This window comes from Lampetra planeri, chromosome 74, assembly GCF_965212315.1.
Source record: "Lampetra planeri chromosome 74, kcLamPlan1.2.h2, whole genome shotgun sequence".
Taxonomy (NCBI): Eukaryota; Metazoa; Chordata; class Hyperoartia; order Petromyzontiformes; family Petromyzontidae; genus Lampetra; species Lampetra planeri.
Genome location: NC_136179.1, coordinates 3642684 through 3658456, shown reverse-complemented (window position 1 = coordinate 3658456; position 15773 = coordinate 3642684). Strand labels below are relative to the sequence as shown.

General features: G+C 42.9%; 1 protein-coding gene across 9 annotated transcripts in view; it reads right to left on the bottom strand.

The window, feature by feature from the left end:
• Positions 1-15773, bottom strand: part of LOC144737861 (guanylate-binding protein 1-like) — a 237702-nt gene that overhangs the window by 53747 nt on the left and 168182 nt on the right. For 7 of the 9 annotated variants that reach the window (XM_078620735.1, XM_078620731.1, XM_078620733.1 and 4 more), the window contains 2 exons: positions 9701-9763; positions 7008-7049 (listed from right to left, as the gene is read on the bottom strand). The exons of the other annotated variants lie outside the window; for them this stretch is intronic. In XM_078620735.1, coding sequence (XP_078476861.1) covers positions 7008-7049; positions 9701-9763 — 105 coding nt within the window. The remainder of the gene's footprint in view (positions 1-7007; positions 7050-9700; positions 9764-15773) is intronic. 9 annotated transcript variants of the gene reach the window in all.

Genomic DNA, 15773 nt, shown 5'->3' with positions numbered 1-15773 from the left:
CACAAAACTTGCACCTGGTGGCAGCAATTTTGGACAGTTCAGAACTTGTTTCTGAGGGGCCACTCCATTATATTGTAGCAGATGCTGAGGTTGGGTGGTAGTTATTGACCTCCTATATGTCTATGTCTGGTTTAAAAATGTATATAATGTGTCCACTTTCCACTCATTTGGTACCACATGTAAGTGTAATAAAGGACTCTTAGTCAATGTTGGTCTCCGTCTGTCCTTAATTGGGTTCTTGTCTCGCACCCCGCGATGTCCCCGATCGGACCCGCACCTCTTCCTCGGGTGCCCCTCCGCACGCCGTTCGAGTCCTACGCTCTCTCTGCATCCACTCCGCTGCTCCGTGTGCTCCCGCACACTCTGCAGCCACTCCGCTGCTCCGTGTGCCCCGCTCTCTCTGCAGCCACTCCACTGCTCCGTGTGCCCCGCACACTCTGCAGCCACTCCGCTGCTCCGTGTGCACCGCACACTCTGCAGCCACTCCGCTGCTCCACGTAAGCCGCTGGCCGACGGTGACGTGACTCCGACCACGTGGCAATTCATGCCACTTCTCCGCCAGCACCCCGCGTGGCTTCTCCTATCTCCACTCTCTCTCGACTCCCGATCCCCTTCAGGTTCTCGTCCTATATCCTCCTCCTCACGTGACCCTGACTCCTCCTTCTCCTCACGTGACCCTGACTCCGCCCCCACTCACCCTGACGACCAGGCTCCACCTCCCCTAATACTCCGGCCCGCGTGAGTGGTGCGGAGGCAGTACCCACCCTTTCCTTGCTCGCAATACATAAGGAACGGATATCAGTTAAGAATGTGTCTCACGATTTTCTTGTTCGTGGTCCCAAGTTATTGATGAACTCTGGGTAAATGCTATCGTGCCTGAGGATTTACAAGTATTAATCTGGGCAATACGAGCATCTACTTCTTCCATTGAGCTAGGACTACAGAAAGTGGAGGTTTGTTGGCAGGGGTCAAGAGTCCATTAGAGTTATTTGTAAACGTCTTGATCGGTGCTTGAGAGTTGCTGATTAGCTGTTAGGCAATGTTGTGAGGACTGACTTGTAGAGGTTTTTAGGTTGGCATGGCTGGTTCTCCCACCATCCTTAGTAGGCACCAGGCTTTATGGCGGCTAGATTGTGTAAAGTCAAGCACCTCTGCTATTTTGCACCACCTTTGTCTTCTTGCAAAGTTCAGTGATTCGACAAAGACTTGTGCAGTTTCCTGCTTCCGATCGGCATTAAATTGTCAGAAGAGTTGAAGGGCGCGAAGACTTTTCTGAAATCTCTAGCAATGTTGAGCTTGGCAGCTGCCTTGATGAAGCCAGTTAATCGGTGGTAGTTGGCCACACGTGGAGGGATTTGTTCAACAGATTCCCCCAAGTCTTTGGAGTAATTCAGCCATAAACCCATTCTCAGGTTCCAGTTTGGTCTTTGGTGCAGAGAGGATCAATACAGGTCTATGTTTGCAATTTGGAAAGTCTTCAAAGACGGTTCTGGTTCATGGCATAAAGTTACCATTATGATCCCGTGACACAAAACATAGATCAGACGTATAATTGTTTTTCCAGCGTGCTGACTTGAACGTGCCATGGTCTTTTGTGTCACGGAGCAGTTGCTCGCCTTCTGCTGCTCCCCATGATGTCAGTTGCTCACCTGCTTTATCATTGGTGCTGAAGCCAAAACAAGCTGTGGTGGTGCTATACAAGTGGCCAACGTGAGTGGGAGGGTAGCATGGAAGTGGTATCACCGCACAGGGCCAATTCGCGTTTGAAATAGAAGCCAATGCAGAGACATCAGCACAGGTGAGACATGGTAATGTCTCCGATTAGCATGGGTGGCTACGTATGGTGCGAATGAAGCTAAACATACAGACATCATTAAGTGGAGAGTGAACCTCGGTGGACACATGTAGGACAGACTGCAGGCTACACAAGAAGTTAATCGGGGCTCTGTAGACAAAATATCGTAAAACAGGTACGTAGACCATTTTCTCAGCTTGTTCAGAACAAAGAATGTGGTGCCAGCTGGGCGAGATTATTTTATTAAAAGAATGTCTTCACGACTTTGGTGGCATGTGAACGAAAAGACAAAGACTGGTCCAAGAAGACACCAAGATTTGTAGTTTCAATTTGATAGGCAGACATTATGACGGTGGATCACCAGATTGATGGGGGGCAACATTGGACAACTGTTGGGAATGCTTGAAAGCTTTTTGTTTGCAGACGTTAGCAAATCATTATTAACATTAGGACATAAAATTGCATGATCAAAATTGCTGGTGGTAATTAGGCAGACAAGATGAACATATGTTGTTTGAGAGATGACATCATTGTAGTTGTAGAGTGATGTATTAAAGAGCTGTCGATAAACGACACAACCTGACTTCCCCCAGACTCGCTCAGAATTAAGAACCATTGATTTCATTGTCCATAGCTCTTCTGAATGCCATGGGGAGGTCTTAGTGACAGAAATCAGTTAGGTCTTGCGATGGGTTAAGGGATATAAACTTTATAGAAAAAAGCAGTCTCCTTAAAGAGGCCATAAATGGCAACGTCCTCAGTAATTGATGCATAAATAGTGGATTTAGCATATGATAAGACATCTGGCATTGATGGGTACAGAGTAAGCAAAGTAACGGCATCTTGGAGATGACTGCACAGTAATTAGATGAGCCTGCATCACTAATATAAATTTCGCCAACTGGGAAGCCAATGGAGCACAGTTATTCCAGAGTATGTCCGATGATGAGGAGGGCCTTGGACATGCTACTTGAGCCCAAACTACTGAAGAACGGCAATGACGTCTGTAACTGAATAATGTAATAGGGCATTTACATTAATGTTAAAGGCTGCAAGCAATAGAATCCAGAAGCAAGCTGCTTAGAGCTGATCAGGTGGTGGTCGGTTTAGGATACAAGCAAATCAGAGTCCGCAGTAATGGATTCAAAGTCTTGCAATGTACGTATACCTTTGTTTAAATGCGTACGTTGACGTACAAATTGCTATGCATCATTGGTAATATGTTAAATATTACTGCACAGTGATCAGATGAGACTGCATCAATAATAGAAATGTCGCCGACTGCATTGTAAAGCGTGGATTTTACCTCAGCTTTTTTTGCCCTTTGTTCTGCCATCTCATACGCCACCTGGTTATAGCCAAAAACACATAAATCAGGTGATGAATAAAGTCATACAAATTCCGAGGAGCATGTATTATGTCAGGCATTGCATGGCAAGTTTCCCCAACCACCACTACCTAATCTTGTGGGGGCAAACTTCCCCCCTTCCACAGCCTCCATCACTACCCCATGTGTCAAGTTTTAAGGATTTTGCTTGACTCACGGTTTGTCACAAGTATGAATGTCTCATGGCCATGCAATGGAATCTCACGTTAATTGTGGTTCATCAGTTGTAAATAACGCACTCAGATCCCATTTAATGCAGTGCACTGGCAACTGCTGTATGCATATTGAACTTTTTTGCACGGGGGAAGTACAACAAATTAAACACAACGACAAGCAGTTCTAAAGAATTGAGTTGTATATCTAGATTTAAAAGTGCATAGCCTAGTGGCCTCCTAATATTGGATAAAAGAGCGTTCCAGACGGCTCCAGAGGTGTGAGATCCAGTGATTGTCTTTGATGGCAAGCCAAAAGCTACTGTGAGGATGACTTGTGAATTTTTCAAAAATCAGCAATACATGAAGTAATACAATTAACTGTCTTTTCATTAGGGTTATGAGAAAGTCACTCAATTGCCTAATAATACAAGAGCAGTAAATGTTGCTACAAACTTTGATGCTGGGTTAAATTCATGAAGAAATCTGACTTTACTATTGATGCAGTGTGAGTTCTAATATTAGTTTAAATGAACAAAAACATAGTTAAACTGGCTATTCTAAGTGGGGAAGGCTAATTTACTGCTGGCCATTTTATCTCGACCAGTGGTTCTTCATCTTTTACTGCAGCCTGCTTCTCAATCGTTTAAAAAATAGTAATATCCATTAATGCTTAGGTTTCATGTTACTAAGTAGTCCTACTTACATGCCCGTGTTTAACTTGTGTTATCGATTATGTACCATCTTAAAACAATTTGGCCATGTCTCGCACCACCAGGATGGGGATCTCGCACTCATCGGGGGTGCGTGCACCCCAGGATAAGAACCAGTGGCAGACTGACATATCTCATCTTTTGTCTACAATTTTCACAGATTATGATCTGCAACTAACACGTATGGTCTTCCTTGAATTGCACGTCATTATTTAGCTGTCAGGCAAATAATCTGAAAATGCCGAGCCAGTACAATCCATATCCTGGGTGTGATTCTCCGAAGCCAACCTGAATAAAATTGGTTTTTAAGTGATGTGGGTTGATGTAATCAGCATGGTTACCATTTGTTGCACGACACATTTATGTTAAAGTAGTTTATTAATTAACTTGGCATATTTAGGCTTTCAGCAATAAAATAATGGTACTTTGCTTTACCATATACAACACTTTCAATACCAACAGCCATGCCTGGTTTAAAATAGCAAAATTTATCAGTTTGGCAGTCAAGTTTAACCGATCCCAAGCATTGAGTGACGAGCTAAGAGTCAGATGCTAGTGGTTGTCTCATCATGCTGCAAATGAGCCACCTCATTGCTGCCCACAACACTTGCCAGGACATGATGCCAAGAAGTCACCATTTTGATTTCTTCTTGGTGTGGCAAGGCAGCCATGAGGATGGCTGTGACTGAAGCTGGTTTCAGGCTCCAAATGTGCAGCACTAGGTCAAGGAGTGTCATCTTTTATTGCTAGGTGGAGTTTCCTGTCACATATTTTAGGTATTGATAATTATGTGTGCTGCAGAGCAGCAATTTATTGTTAACATTTTATCAGTATATTTTATTTCATTTAATTTAATTATGGTTATTTCATATCAGAGTTTCTGTTTGTGGCATCTTATTGATCCGGCTATATTTACTTTATTTTAAATTTAGGTTACTTGATTGCAGGACAGTTGCTTGAGTATTGGTCTGACTCAACCTTGCATTAATCAGCTTTGATTCATAATTGATTTGGGGTCAGATCAAATGTCAAGTCTTTGATAACCATTGCACCTTCATTGTGTCTGTATTTGTCTGTATTTGTCAGCCTCGATCTGGCTGAAATTGTTTGGTGCTGAAGCCCCTCAAACTGTGATGGTGCTATACAAGTGGCCAACGTGAGTGGGAGGGTAGCTTGGCAGTGGTAGCTCCGCACAGGGCCAATTCGCGTTTGAAATAGAAGCCAATGCAGAGACATCAGCACAGGTGAGACATGGTAATGTCTCCGATTAGCATGGGTGGCTACGTATGGTGCGAATGAAGCTAAACATACAGACATCATTAAGTGGAGAGTGAACCTCTGTGGACACATGTAGGACAGATTGCAGGCTACGCAGGAAGTTAATCAGGGCTCCGGAGACAAAATATCGTAAAACAGGTACGTAGACCATTTTCTCAGCATGTTCAGAACAAATAATGTGGTGCCAGCTGGGCGAGATTCCTTTATTAAAAGAATGTTTTCACGACTTTGGTGGCATGTGAACGAAAAGGCAAAGACTGATCCAAGAAGACACCAAGATTTGTAGCTTCAATTTGATAGGCAGACATTATGACGGTGGATCACCAGATTGATGGGGGGCAACCTTGGACAGCTGTTTGGGGGGGAGCCAATGAGAGGAATCTCCGTTTCATCACCGTTCATTTGAAAAAAATTGAAAAAATACTGCCACATCAAGTAGTTACTGAGAGAGTGCTGAAGATGAGAGAAGACATGCCAATGACAAAGTCAAATTCCATTTGAGCATAGATTATTCTGTCGTCCATGTGTCAATGGTAACATAGCGCTTGCTGTTTAAGCGACGCTCCAATCAGGACCATGTACACACCGAATTCAGTGCGACCAAAAACAGATCTTTAAACTGCCCACAGTAACAATGATTTGCATGGCAGGAGTGGGACCCATTGCAAGGCAATACAAGAGACATTTATTTTGAGTTTCAACTCAAATGGTAAAATAATCGGGTCAATTATACTAAGATATGTGTTCAGATCAAGAACAAGAATGCTCGAATGATTTTTGTTTGCAGATGTTTGCAAGTAATTATTAACATTAGGACATATAATTGCATTATTAAATGCATTATTAAAATTGATGGTGGTAATAATGCAGACAAGATGAACATATGTTGTTTGAGAGATGACATCATTGTAGTTGTAGAGTGATGTATTAAAAAGCTGTCGATAAATGACAAAACCTGACTTCCCCCAGACTCGCTCAGAATTAAGAACCATTGATTTCATCGTCCATAGCTCTTCTGAATGCCATGGGGAGGTCTTAGTGACAGAAATCAGTTAGGTCTTGAAATGGCTTAAGGGATATAAACTTTATAGAAAAAAGCAGTCTCCTTAAAGATGCCATAAATGGCAAAGTTCTCAGTAATTGATGCATAAATAGTACATTTACCATATGGTACGACATCTGGCATTGATGGGTACAGAGTAAGCAAGGTAAGGGCATTTTGGAGATTACTGCACAGTAATTAGATGAGCCTGCATCACTAAAATAAATTTCGCCAACTGGGAAGCCAATGGAGCACAGTTATTCCAGAGTATGTCCGATGATGAGGAGGGCCTTGAACATGCTACTTGAGCCCAAACAACTGAAAACCGGCAAGGACGTCTCTAACTGAATAATGTAATGGGGCATTTACATTAATGTTACAGGCTGCAAGCAATAGAATCCAGAAGCAAGCTGCTTAGAGCTGATCAGGTGGTGGTCGGTTTAGGATTACAGTAAAGCAGAATCCGCAGTAATTGATTCAAATTCTTGCAATGTACGTATACCTTCGTTTAAATGCGTACGTTGACGTACAAATTGCTATGCATCATTGGTAATATGTTAAAGATTACTGCACAGTGATCAGATGAGACTGCATCAATAATAGAAATGTCGCCGACTGCATTGTAAAGCGTGAATTTTACCTCAGCTTCTTTTGCCCGTTGTTCTGCCTTCTTACGCTCCTCCTGGTTATAGCCAAAAACACATGAATCAGGTGATGAATAAAGTCATACAAATTCCGTGGAGCATGTATTATGTCATGCATTGCATGGCAAGTTTCTCCACCCACCACTACCTAATCTTGTGGGGGCAAACTTCCCCCCTTCCACAGCCTCCATCACTACCCCATGTCTCAAGTTTTAAGGATCTTGCTTGACTCACGGTTTGTCACAAGTATGAATGTCTCATGACCATGCAATGGAATCTCACGTTTATTGTGGTCCATCTGTTGTAAATAACGCACTCAGATCCCATTTAATGCAGTGCACTGGCAACTGCTGTATGCATGTTGAACTTTTTTGCACAGGGGAAGTACAATAAACTAAACACAATGACAAGCAGTTCTAAATAATTGAGATTTATATCTAGATTTAAAAGTGCATAGCGCTAGTGGCTTCCTAATATCGGATAAAAGAGTGTTCCAGACGGCCCCATAGGTGTGAGATCCAGTGATTGTCTTTGATGGCAAGCCAAACGCCACTGTGAGGATGACTGGTGATTTTTCAAAAATTAGCAATACGTGAAGTAATACAATTAACTGTCTTATCATTAGGGTTATGAGAAAGTAATTCTCAATTAATTGCCTAATAATACAAGAGCAGTAAATGTTACTACAAACTTTGCTGTTGGGTTAAATTCATAAAAAAATCTGACTTTACTGTGGATGCAGTGTGAGTTCTAATATTAGTTTAAATGAACAAAAACATAGTTAAACTGGCTATTCTAAGTGGGGAAGGCTAATTTACTGCTGGCCATTTTATCTCGACCAGTGGTTCTTCATCTTTTACTGCAGCCTGCTTATAAATCGTTTAAAAATTCGTAATATTAATAAATGCTTAGGTTTCATGTTACTAAGTAGTCGTACTTACATGCCAGTGTTTAATTTGTTTTCGATTATGTACCATCTTAAAATAATTTGGCCATGTCTCGCACCACCAGATAGGGGATCTCGCACTCCCAGGTGGTGCGTGCACGCCAGTTTAAAAACCAGTGGTAGACTGACATATCTCATCTTTGATATACAATTTTCACAGATTATGATCTGCAACTAACACTTATGGTCTTCCTTGAAATGCACGTCGTGGCTGTGACGGTTCCAGCTGAGGACGGAAGCTTGTGTTGCCTCCGAAACGTCGTGATTTTATTTTATTTTACTTTTATTACTTTTAATTTTTTACCTACGTGACTTTACAGAAAAAAACCTAAGAATATAATAAAATAATTCTCACGACGTTTCGGCCACAACGCAAGCAGCTGTCCTCAGGTGAAGATCAGGTCTGTCGAGCCGACAGCGTCTGAATGACGCAGTTGCCTCGACAGACCTGGTTTTCACTGTCGCCTCGACAGACCTGGTTTTCACCTGAGGACGGCTGCTTGCGTTGTGGCCGAAACGTCGTGATTTTATTTTATTTTACTTTCATTAATTAAAAAAAAATTTACCTACGTGACTTTACCGAAAAAACCTAAGAACATTATTCAGCTGTCAGGTTAATAATCTGAAAATGCCGACCCAGTACAATCCATTTCCTGGATCTGATTCTCCGAAGCCAACGTTACTAAAAATTGGTTCTTAAGTGATGTGGGTTGATGTAATCAGCATGGTTACCATTTGTTGCACGACACATTTATGTTAAAGTAGTTTATTAATTAACTTGTCATATTTAGGCTTTCAGCAATAAAATATGGTCCATTGCTTTACCACATACACCACTTTCAGTACCAACACCCATTCCTGATTTAAAATAGCAAAATTATCAGTTTGGGAGACAATGTCAACCGATCCCAAGTGTTGAGTGATGAGTTAAGAGTGGGATGCTAGTGGTTCTATCATCATATCCATTTCACTCTTGCTGCAATTGAGCCATCTTATTGCTGCCCACAACACTTGCCAGGACATGATGCCAATAAGTCACCGATTTGATTTCTTCTTGGTGTGGCAAGGCAGCCATGTGGATGGCTGTGACTGAAGCTGATTTCAGTCTCCAAAAGTGCAGAATTAGGTCAGGGAGTGTCATCTTTTATGGGTAGGTGGAGTTTCCTGTCACATATTTTAGGTATTGATAATTGTGTGCTCAAGCGCAGCAGTTGATTGTTAACATTCATCCATGTTTTTTTTTTTATCTCGGTGTTGCTGTTTGTGGCATATTAATTATCCTGCTATTTTTATGTTATTTAAATGTTATGTTACTTGATTGCAGGATAGTTGCTTGAGAATTTGTCTAACTCTAATCTTCCTTGCTTTGATCAGCTTTGATTCATAATTGATTTGGGTTCAGATCAAATGTCAGGTCTTTGATAACCATTTCACCTTCAAAGTGTCAGTATTTGTCTGGATTTGTCAGCCTAACTCTGGCTGAAAGTGTTTGTGTGGAACTAGGTTAGGATAATAGACGATTGATCAACCAGCCCAATGACCATGTACACAGGCCCTCCAAGTTACATGATGCACTACGGTTCTAGACATGCCAACGTCAAAATTACCAGCCTCCCCCCAACATTCATCTTCACAGACACCGATGGCCTTCCCCTATAGCGCTGCACATGTGAATAATCATTATCCATTCACATGTTTGCAAATGTGATGTTTCATATGTCAATAGTGATATGAACATTTTACCTCACTATGTTCCTTAGCTGATATCAGGATAATCTCCTTTGCTTTATAGCTTGCAAGTTCAACCTGTAAAGAAACACAGCCAATGACGAATTTCTTTACGTATTATATACTTGTTAAATTGTATTCTTAGTCATCTGGCTGCTAATTATACATTTGTAATGCTAATCCCCTCTAAACGTTGTTTTTGTAACCGAGCCATCCAGAGCATGTTACGCTGCACATCCTCAAGCATATACAGGTGTTTGGAGACTGACCGGCAAGATCGACCACTTCAATGTGGGTTAGCCACAGAGCCGGGCTGTGTGCATAGCTGCAAATTTTGATCAGCAGCGTCCCGACTCTATTGTAACATCATAGGACCTCCTTTGCCAGTAGCAAAATATGATAATAGCTTTTTCCCATTTATTCTGGCAACAAAACAGGTGTTAAGATGTAAGACGCCAAATTGAAACCTTTTCAAAGGAATCATGTCTGCATTAACCACAAAGCTTGTGGTCAGAAACGGATTGGTCCACAGAAGAGACAGCTTTCGCCTTTTGGCATCCTATGATCTAACACCATTTGAGACGAGGCACAAAAGAAAGCAGTCTCTGGTGTGGACCAGTCAGTTTCAAGGACAATGCATATATTATCAGAGTATGTTTTTGTTGTGGTTAATGCAGACATTATTCCTTGCAAAAGGTTTCAGTTTGGTGTTTCAACATCTTAACAACTGATTTGTTGACAGAACAAAGGGAAAAAAAACTATTATTATATTGTTAAAAAATATAACAAAATTTGGACGGAGGGAAAATTTGGATTAAAAAGCCATCACTTGAATTACATTTTGTTTCGATTTAAAGCTTTCGTGACTGCAGGGATTCATCTTCTTGGTTCTTTCGGTAAAGTCACGTAGAAGGGAAGTAATAAAATAATAAAAATACAACATAATAAAATAATTCTCACGACGTATCGGCCACAACGCCTCGACAGGCCTGGTTTTCATCTGAGGACGGCTGCTTGCGTTGTGGCCGAAACTTCGTGAGAATTATTTGATTATGTTTTATTTTTATTATTTTATTACTTCCCTTCTACGTGACTTTACCGACAGAACCAAGAAGATTACATTTTGTTCATATGGACATACATTTTGACAGGGGTTGTGGAAAGGTGATGTGGTTGGTTGAGACTCCTGAGGTGCATGAGGAGAGATAAGACTTAACCCAGGAAAAATGGATAGCTGAGATATCGAGAGAGGAAAGGGTAGAAAAAAGTCAGATTGTCAACCATATCGAAGTACGCAATGAGGTCGAGTAGAATGAGCATATAAGAAAGACCCCCATGAGCAGAGTTCGACAAATTGTTCTGCACCACATTCCATATCAACACGGATATGAACTGTGGATATAACGAGTGAGAGGAAATGTGCTGAGTAAGGGAGGGATGGATCAGGCATACAAGAAGTTCATAGAAGTAAAAAGGAAACAGGATGGTAGTTCTTGAGGCTAGAAGTATGGGGGGTTTATGAAGGAGAGGAATGAATACTGCGGCTTTTAAGTCTAAAGGGAAGGCACCAGGGGAAAGGGAGGAACTGAAGAAGTAGGGGAGAATCAGAGGGAGTAGATGGGGTCTGGGGGAGGAGGGGATACAATCCAGTGGACTGGAACCAGGGTGGGCTTTAGAAATTATGGAGGAACGTTCGAAAAAAAATGGTAGAGTAAAGACAGGAAAGTGGAGTCCGTTTAAGGTGGTAGCGAGGAAAGATTGAAGAAATTAGACAGTGGGGATGGTGAAGCAAAGGAGGAACGGATTAAGTCGATTTTGGAAGTGAAAAAATTCGGGAAATAGATGGTGGAAGGAAAAGAAGATAGGGGAATTAGAACTGGAGGAAAATAATTGATGGGACGGGGAGCGAGAGAGGAGATGAGTGTCTGAATATAATATATTTTGGATTCTTTTACAAGCCAGATATAACGTGGGAAAGGAGCGAATGATACGAAGCCAAGTTGTGGGTTACGGGAAACCATTTTAAGAGCCTGCTTTGCACAAGAGGCATCATTTTGACTGGAGCAGGGATTGATCCAAGGTGGAAGAGGCTTGCTTAAAGGGGGCTGAGAGCGAAGGGGAGCCCGGATTTGAGGGTGGCAAAAAGTGCATTGGAGAGGGATGACGGAGGATTGGATATCTAGTGATAACATTGCGGGGTGTGGGGAGAGAAATCGTGAGGGAAAAAAAGAAGTAATCGAAGGGGGATTTGTTGATAGGTGAACACCCTGCCACCGGATATTCGAAAAGTGCCGAGTGTCTCAATGACGTGGTCTGTGCAAGATGCATCAACTCAGACTGTCCTTTCCATAACATTTGAAATTTAAATAAAAAATGTTTCATATTTTTTATTTATTTTAATCGTTTTTATTCACTGCAGTAGTCCATTGGTCAAAAGTGAAATTGGCGAATAGTGTTTCGGTTAACTTTTCGCCTCTCACAGGACCCCATGGTTTCGACTAACTTTACATTTTTTATTAACGGTATGTTTACGTTTTGCACGGAGGTGCAATTTTGGCCAATCGGAGCACTCGTAAGTTGGATGAGCATACCTCAGCCAATCAGTGACAACCATTTATGAGCGTTTAGACCACGCCTGGCTTTGTTTACATTATGTTTTCTGTTTTGGCAGTGGGAATAGTTCTCTTGCAGACTTAGTGATCATTACTTATTTTTCAACTTAGTGATTTAATAGTGATTCCAATGGCATCTAAAGTGAATTCGTTAAAGAACAAGAGTAGGAAAGAAATTAGCCTCAAAACAAAGCGGGGCATTATTAACTTTCGATCATCCTGGAACAGATTAATTCTTTAAAATGTAATTCCTATATTTGATTAACAGTTATATTGGTTATCAGTAGTTTTCATGCCCTCAGCTGCTAACAGCTGAGGGCATGATTGGTTTCTTATTTCATTCCTGTTGCTGCATGTCCTCTGTACCGTTGCCATTTGGTTGTAATGTCAAGTGATAATTACTTAATTGAGTAAAATAAATAAAAAATCACATGAAAATTTGGTTCAAAAAATATTGCCAGAAGAATGAATATGAGAAGATGGAAGAAGGTGGAGACTGAATGAATTGACAAGGCGCAGGAGGACAGAAGGAATAGAGGGAGTGTTGAAATTAAATTTGAAATCGAACAAGAACGAATGGGTGTGGTAGAGGAGCACGAAAGATGATGCGCAGAGATTGTATAGGAGGGAAGAGAATGAAGATAATTGGCGAGCACACAAACAAACCTCCCTATAAGCAGTCCCCTTTTCATTTTGTATGGCATGGAGAAGGAGGAAAAGCAACCATTTTTATAGATGTCATAGTTCAATGTTAAGGTCCTTCAACCAATCCAAGGCAGCAGTACCTCCGATTAGCATGGTTGGCAATGTACGGTGCGAAATAAGTTCAACATCCGTACATAGTCGACGCTGTATGGATTGCAGCAATACTGCAAGGTGTGTGTGGGGATGGCACTCGTTGGTGATGTGTTTGATGGTTTGGGGTTTACAACAGTCACATTTTGGCGATTCTTTGATTTTAAATTAAAGGAACTTGCACATACATCTCCCGTGCTTCTTTCAAGCACAGTTCAGTGTGTTCCACAGCCGTCATGAGAGAGAGAATTCAAGCACTTCCACGGTCGGGTACTGTGATGTGTTTGGCTGCCATTTTCATAGCAGGCCACCATTCAGACCATCAAAGCAGAAGCGCATCCAGAAAGGCTTCCTGGATTCAAGCCTAGGGCGTGGGGGGCTCTTTTATGTATTGGTGGAGCAGCCGGGCCAATTAACCATTGTTCAATCTATGTTAGCTCCTGGTAGCCCCACCAAGGTTGACGGTGAATCATCGGTCGCTAAGCATTTCGGTGATGAGACTGATAGTTGGGCATCAAGGCACGGCTGTCGCAAGCTTCATGAGGAGAACTTCCATATTGCATTATGTGCTGATGAGAGGTCAATGAATGCTTAAAACTTTCGTGACTGCAGGAATTCATATTATTTGGTTCTTTCATTAAAGTCACATAGAAAGAATAAAAAATAATCATAAAAGAAAGTTAATAAAAAATATCACTATGTTTCGATGGTAACACAAGCAGTCATCATCAGGAAAAGTGGTGAGCCTCTAAAAGCAAACTGTTTATAAAGGTTTGGAGATGGGCGTAGCCCAAGTGTATCAGCAACACCAGGAGCATGAAGGCACCCCAATGGGTTCTCCCTCCTCCGGTTGTAGCCAATATTGTCATGGAAATTTTTGAGACGGACGCCATCCAGGCATCCACTCGACTCCCGTCCTTGAAATACGGTAGGACCAATACTGCTGCCGTGGCTGATCATTATTTGAATGCGGCTGGCTCACGCGAAATTGATTTATCTAAGGTGATGGTACTTTGCAAGCCTACTGGCTATGAACAAAGAGTCGTTTATGAAGCCATCCATATATACTGACGCAGACAATTTCAGCCGAGAGGAATGTTAGAAACATGTCATCAACCACTTTGGGACGTGACTTGACTTGTATTTTATTGTCAATCAACCTCCACCATCAGCAGTGTGGTTTGTGGAGCGGCACACAGTGATTTCATGGTGGACCTTTGCTGCATTGGCATTGCTGACCCACCCATGCTCCTGATGATGCTGATACACTTGGGCTACGCCCATCTACAAACCTGTATAACAGTTTGACTTCAGAGGCTAACCCATTTCCTGATGACGACCGCTTGTGTTGCGATCGAAACGTCGTGATATTTAATTTACTTTATTTTCATTATAATTTATCTATCTATTTGAATTTACCAAAATAACAAAATAATATCAATGAATGATGTTCCTGTTTTGAGCTGGCTTTTCAAATTAGCCCCAAAACTAGCACCTGGTGGCAGCAATTTTGGACAGTTCAGAACTTGTTTCTGAGGGGCCACCCCATTATATTGTAGCAGATGCTGAGGTTGGGTGGTAGTTATTGACCTCCTATATGTCTATGTCTGGTTTAAAAATGTATATAATGTGTCCACTTTCCACTCATTTGGTACCACATGTAAGTGTAATAAAGGACTCTTAGGCAATGTTGGTCTCCGTCTGTCCTTAATTGGGTTCTTGTCTCGCACCCCGCGATGTCCCCGATCGGACCCGCACCTCTTCCTCGCGTGCCCCTCCGCACGCCGTTCGAGTCGTCCGCACACTCTGCAGCCACTCCGCTGCTCCGTGTGCCCCGCACACTCTGCAGCCACTCCGCTGCTCCGTGTGCCCCACACACTCTGCAGCCACTCCGCTGCTCCGTGTGCCTCGCACACTCTGCAGCCACTCCGCTGCTCCATGTGCTCCCGCACACTCTGCAGCCACTCCGCTGCTCCGTGTGCCCCGCACACTCTGCAGCCACTCCGCTGCTCCGTGTGCCCCGCTCTCTCTGCAGCCACTCCGCTGCTCCGTGTGCCCCTCACACTCTGCAGCCACTCCACTGCTCCGTGTGCCCCGCTCTCTCTGCAGCCACTCCACTGCTCCGTGTGCCCAGCTCTCTCTGCAGCCACTCCGCTGCTTCGTGTGCTCCCGCACACTCTGCAGACACTCCGCTGCTCCACGTAAACCGCTGGCCGACGGTGATGTGACTCCGACCACGTGGCAATTCATGCCACTTCTCCGCCAGCACCCCGCGTGGCTTCCCCTATCTCCACTCTCTCACGACTCCCGATCCCCTTCCGGTTCTCGTCCTATATCCTCCTCCTCACGTGACCCTGACTCTTCCTCCTCCTCACGTGACCCTGACTCCGCCCCCACTCACCCCGACGACCAGGCTCCACCTCCCCTAATACTCCGGCCCGCGTGAGTAGTGCGGAGGCAGCGCCCACCCTTTCCTTGCTCGCATTACATAAGGAACGGACATCAGTTAAGAATGTGTCTCACGATTTTATTGTTCGTGGTCCCAAGTTATTGATGAATTCTGGGTAAATGCCATCGTGCCTGAGGATTTACAAGTATTAATCTGGGCAATACCAGCATCTACTTCCTCCATTGAGATAGGACTACAGAAAGTGGAGGTTTGTTGGCAGGGGTCAAGAGTA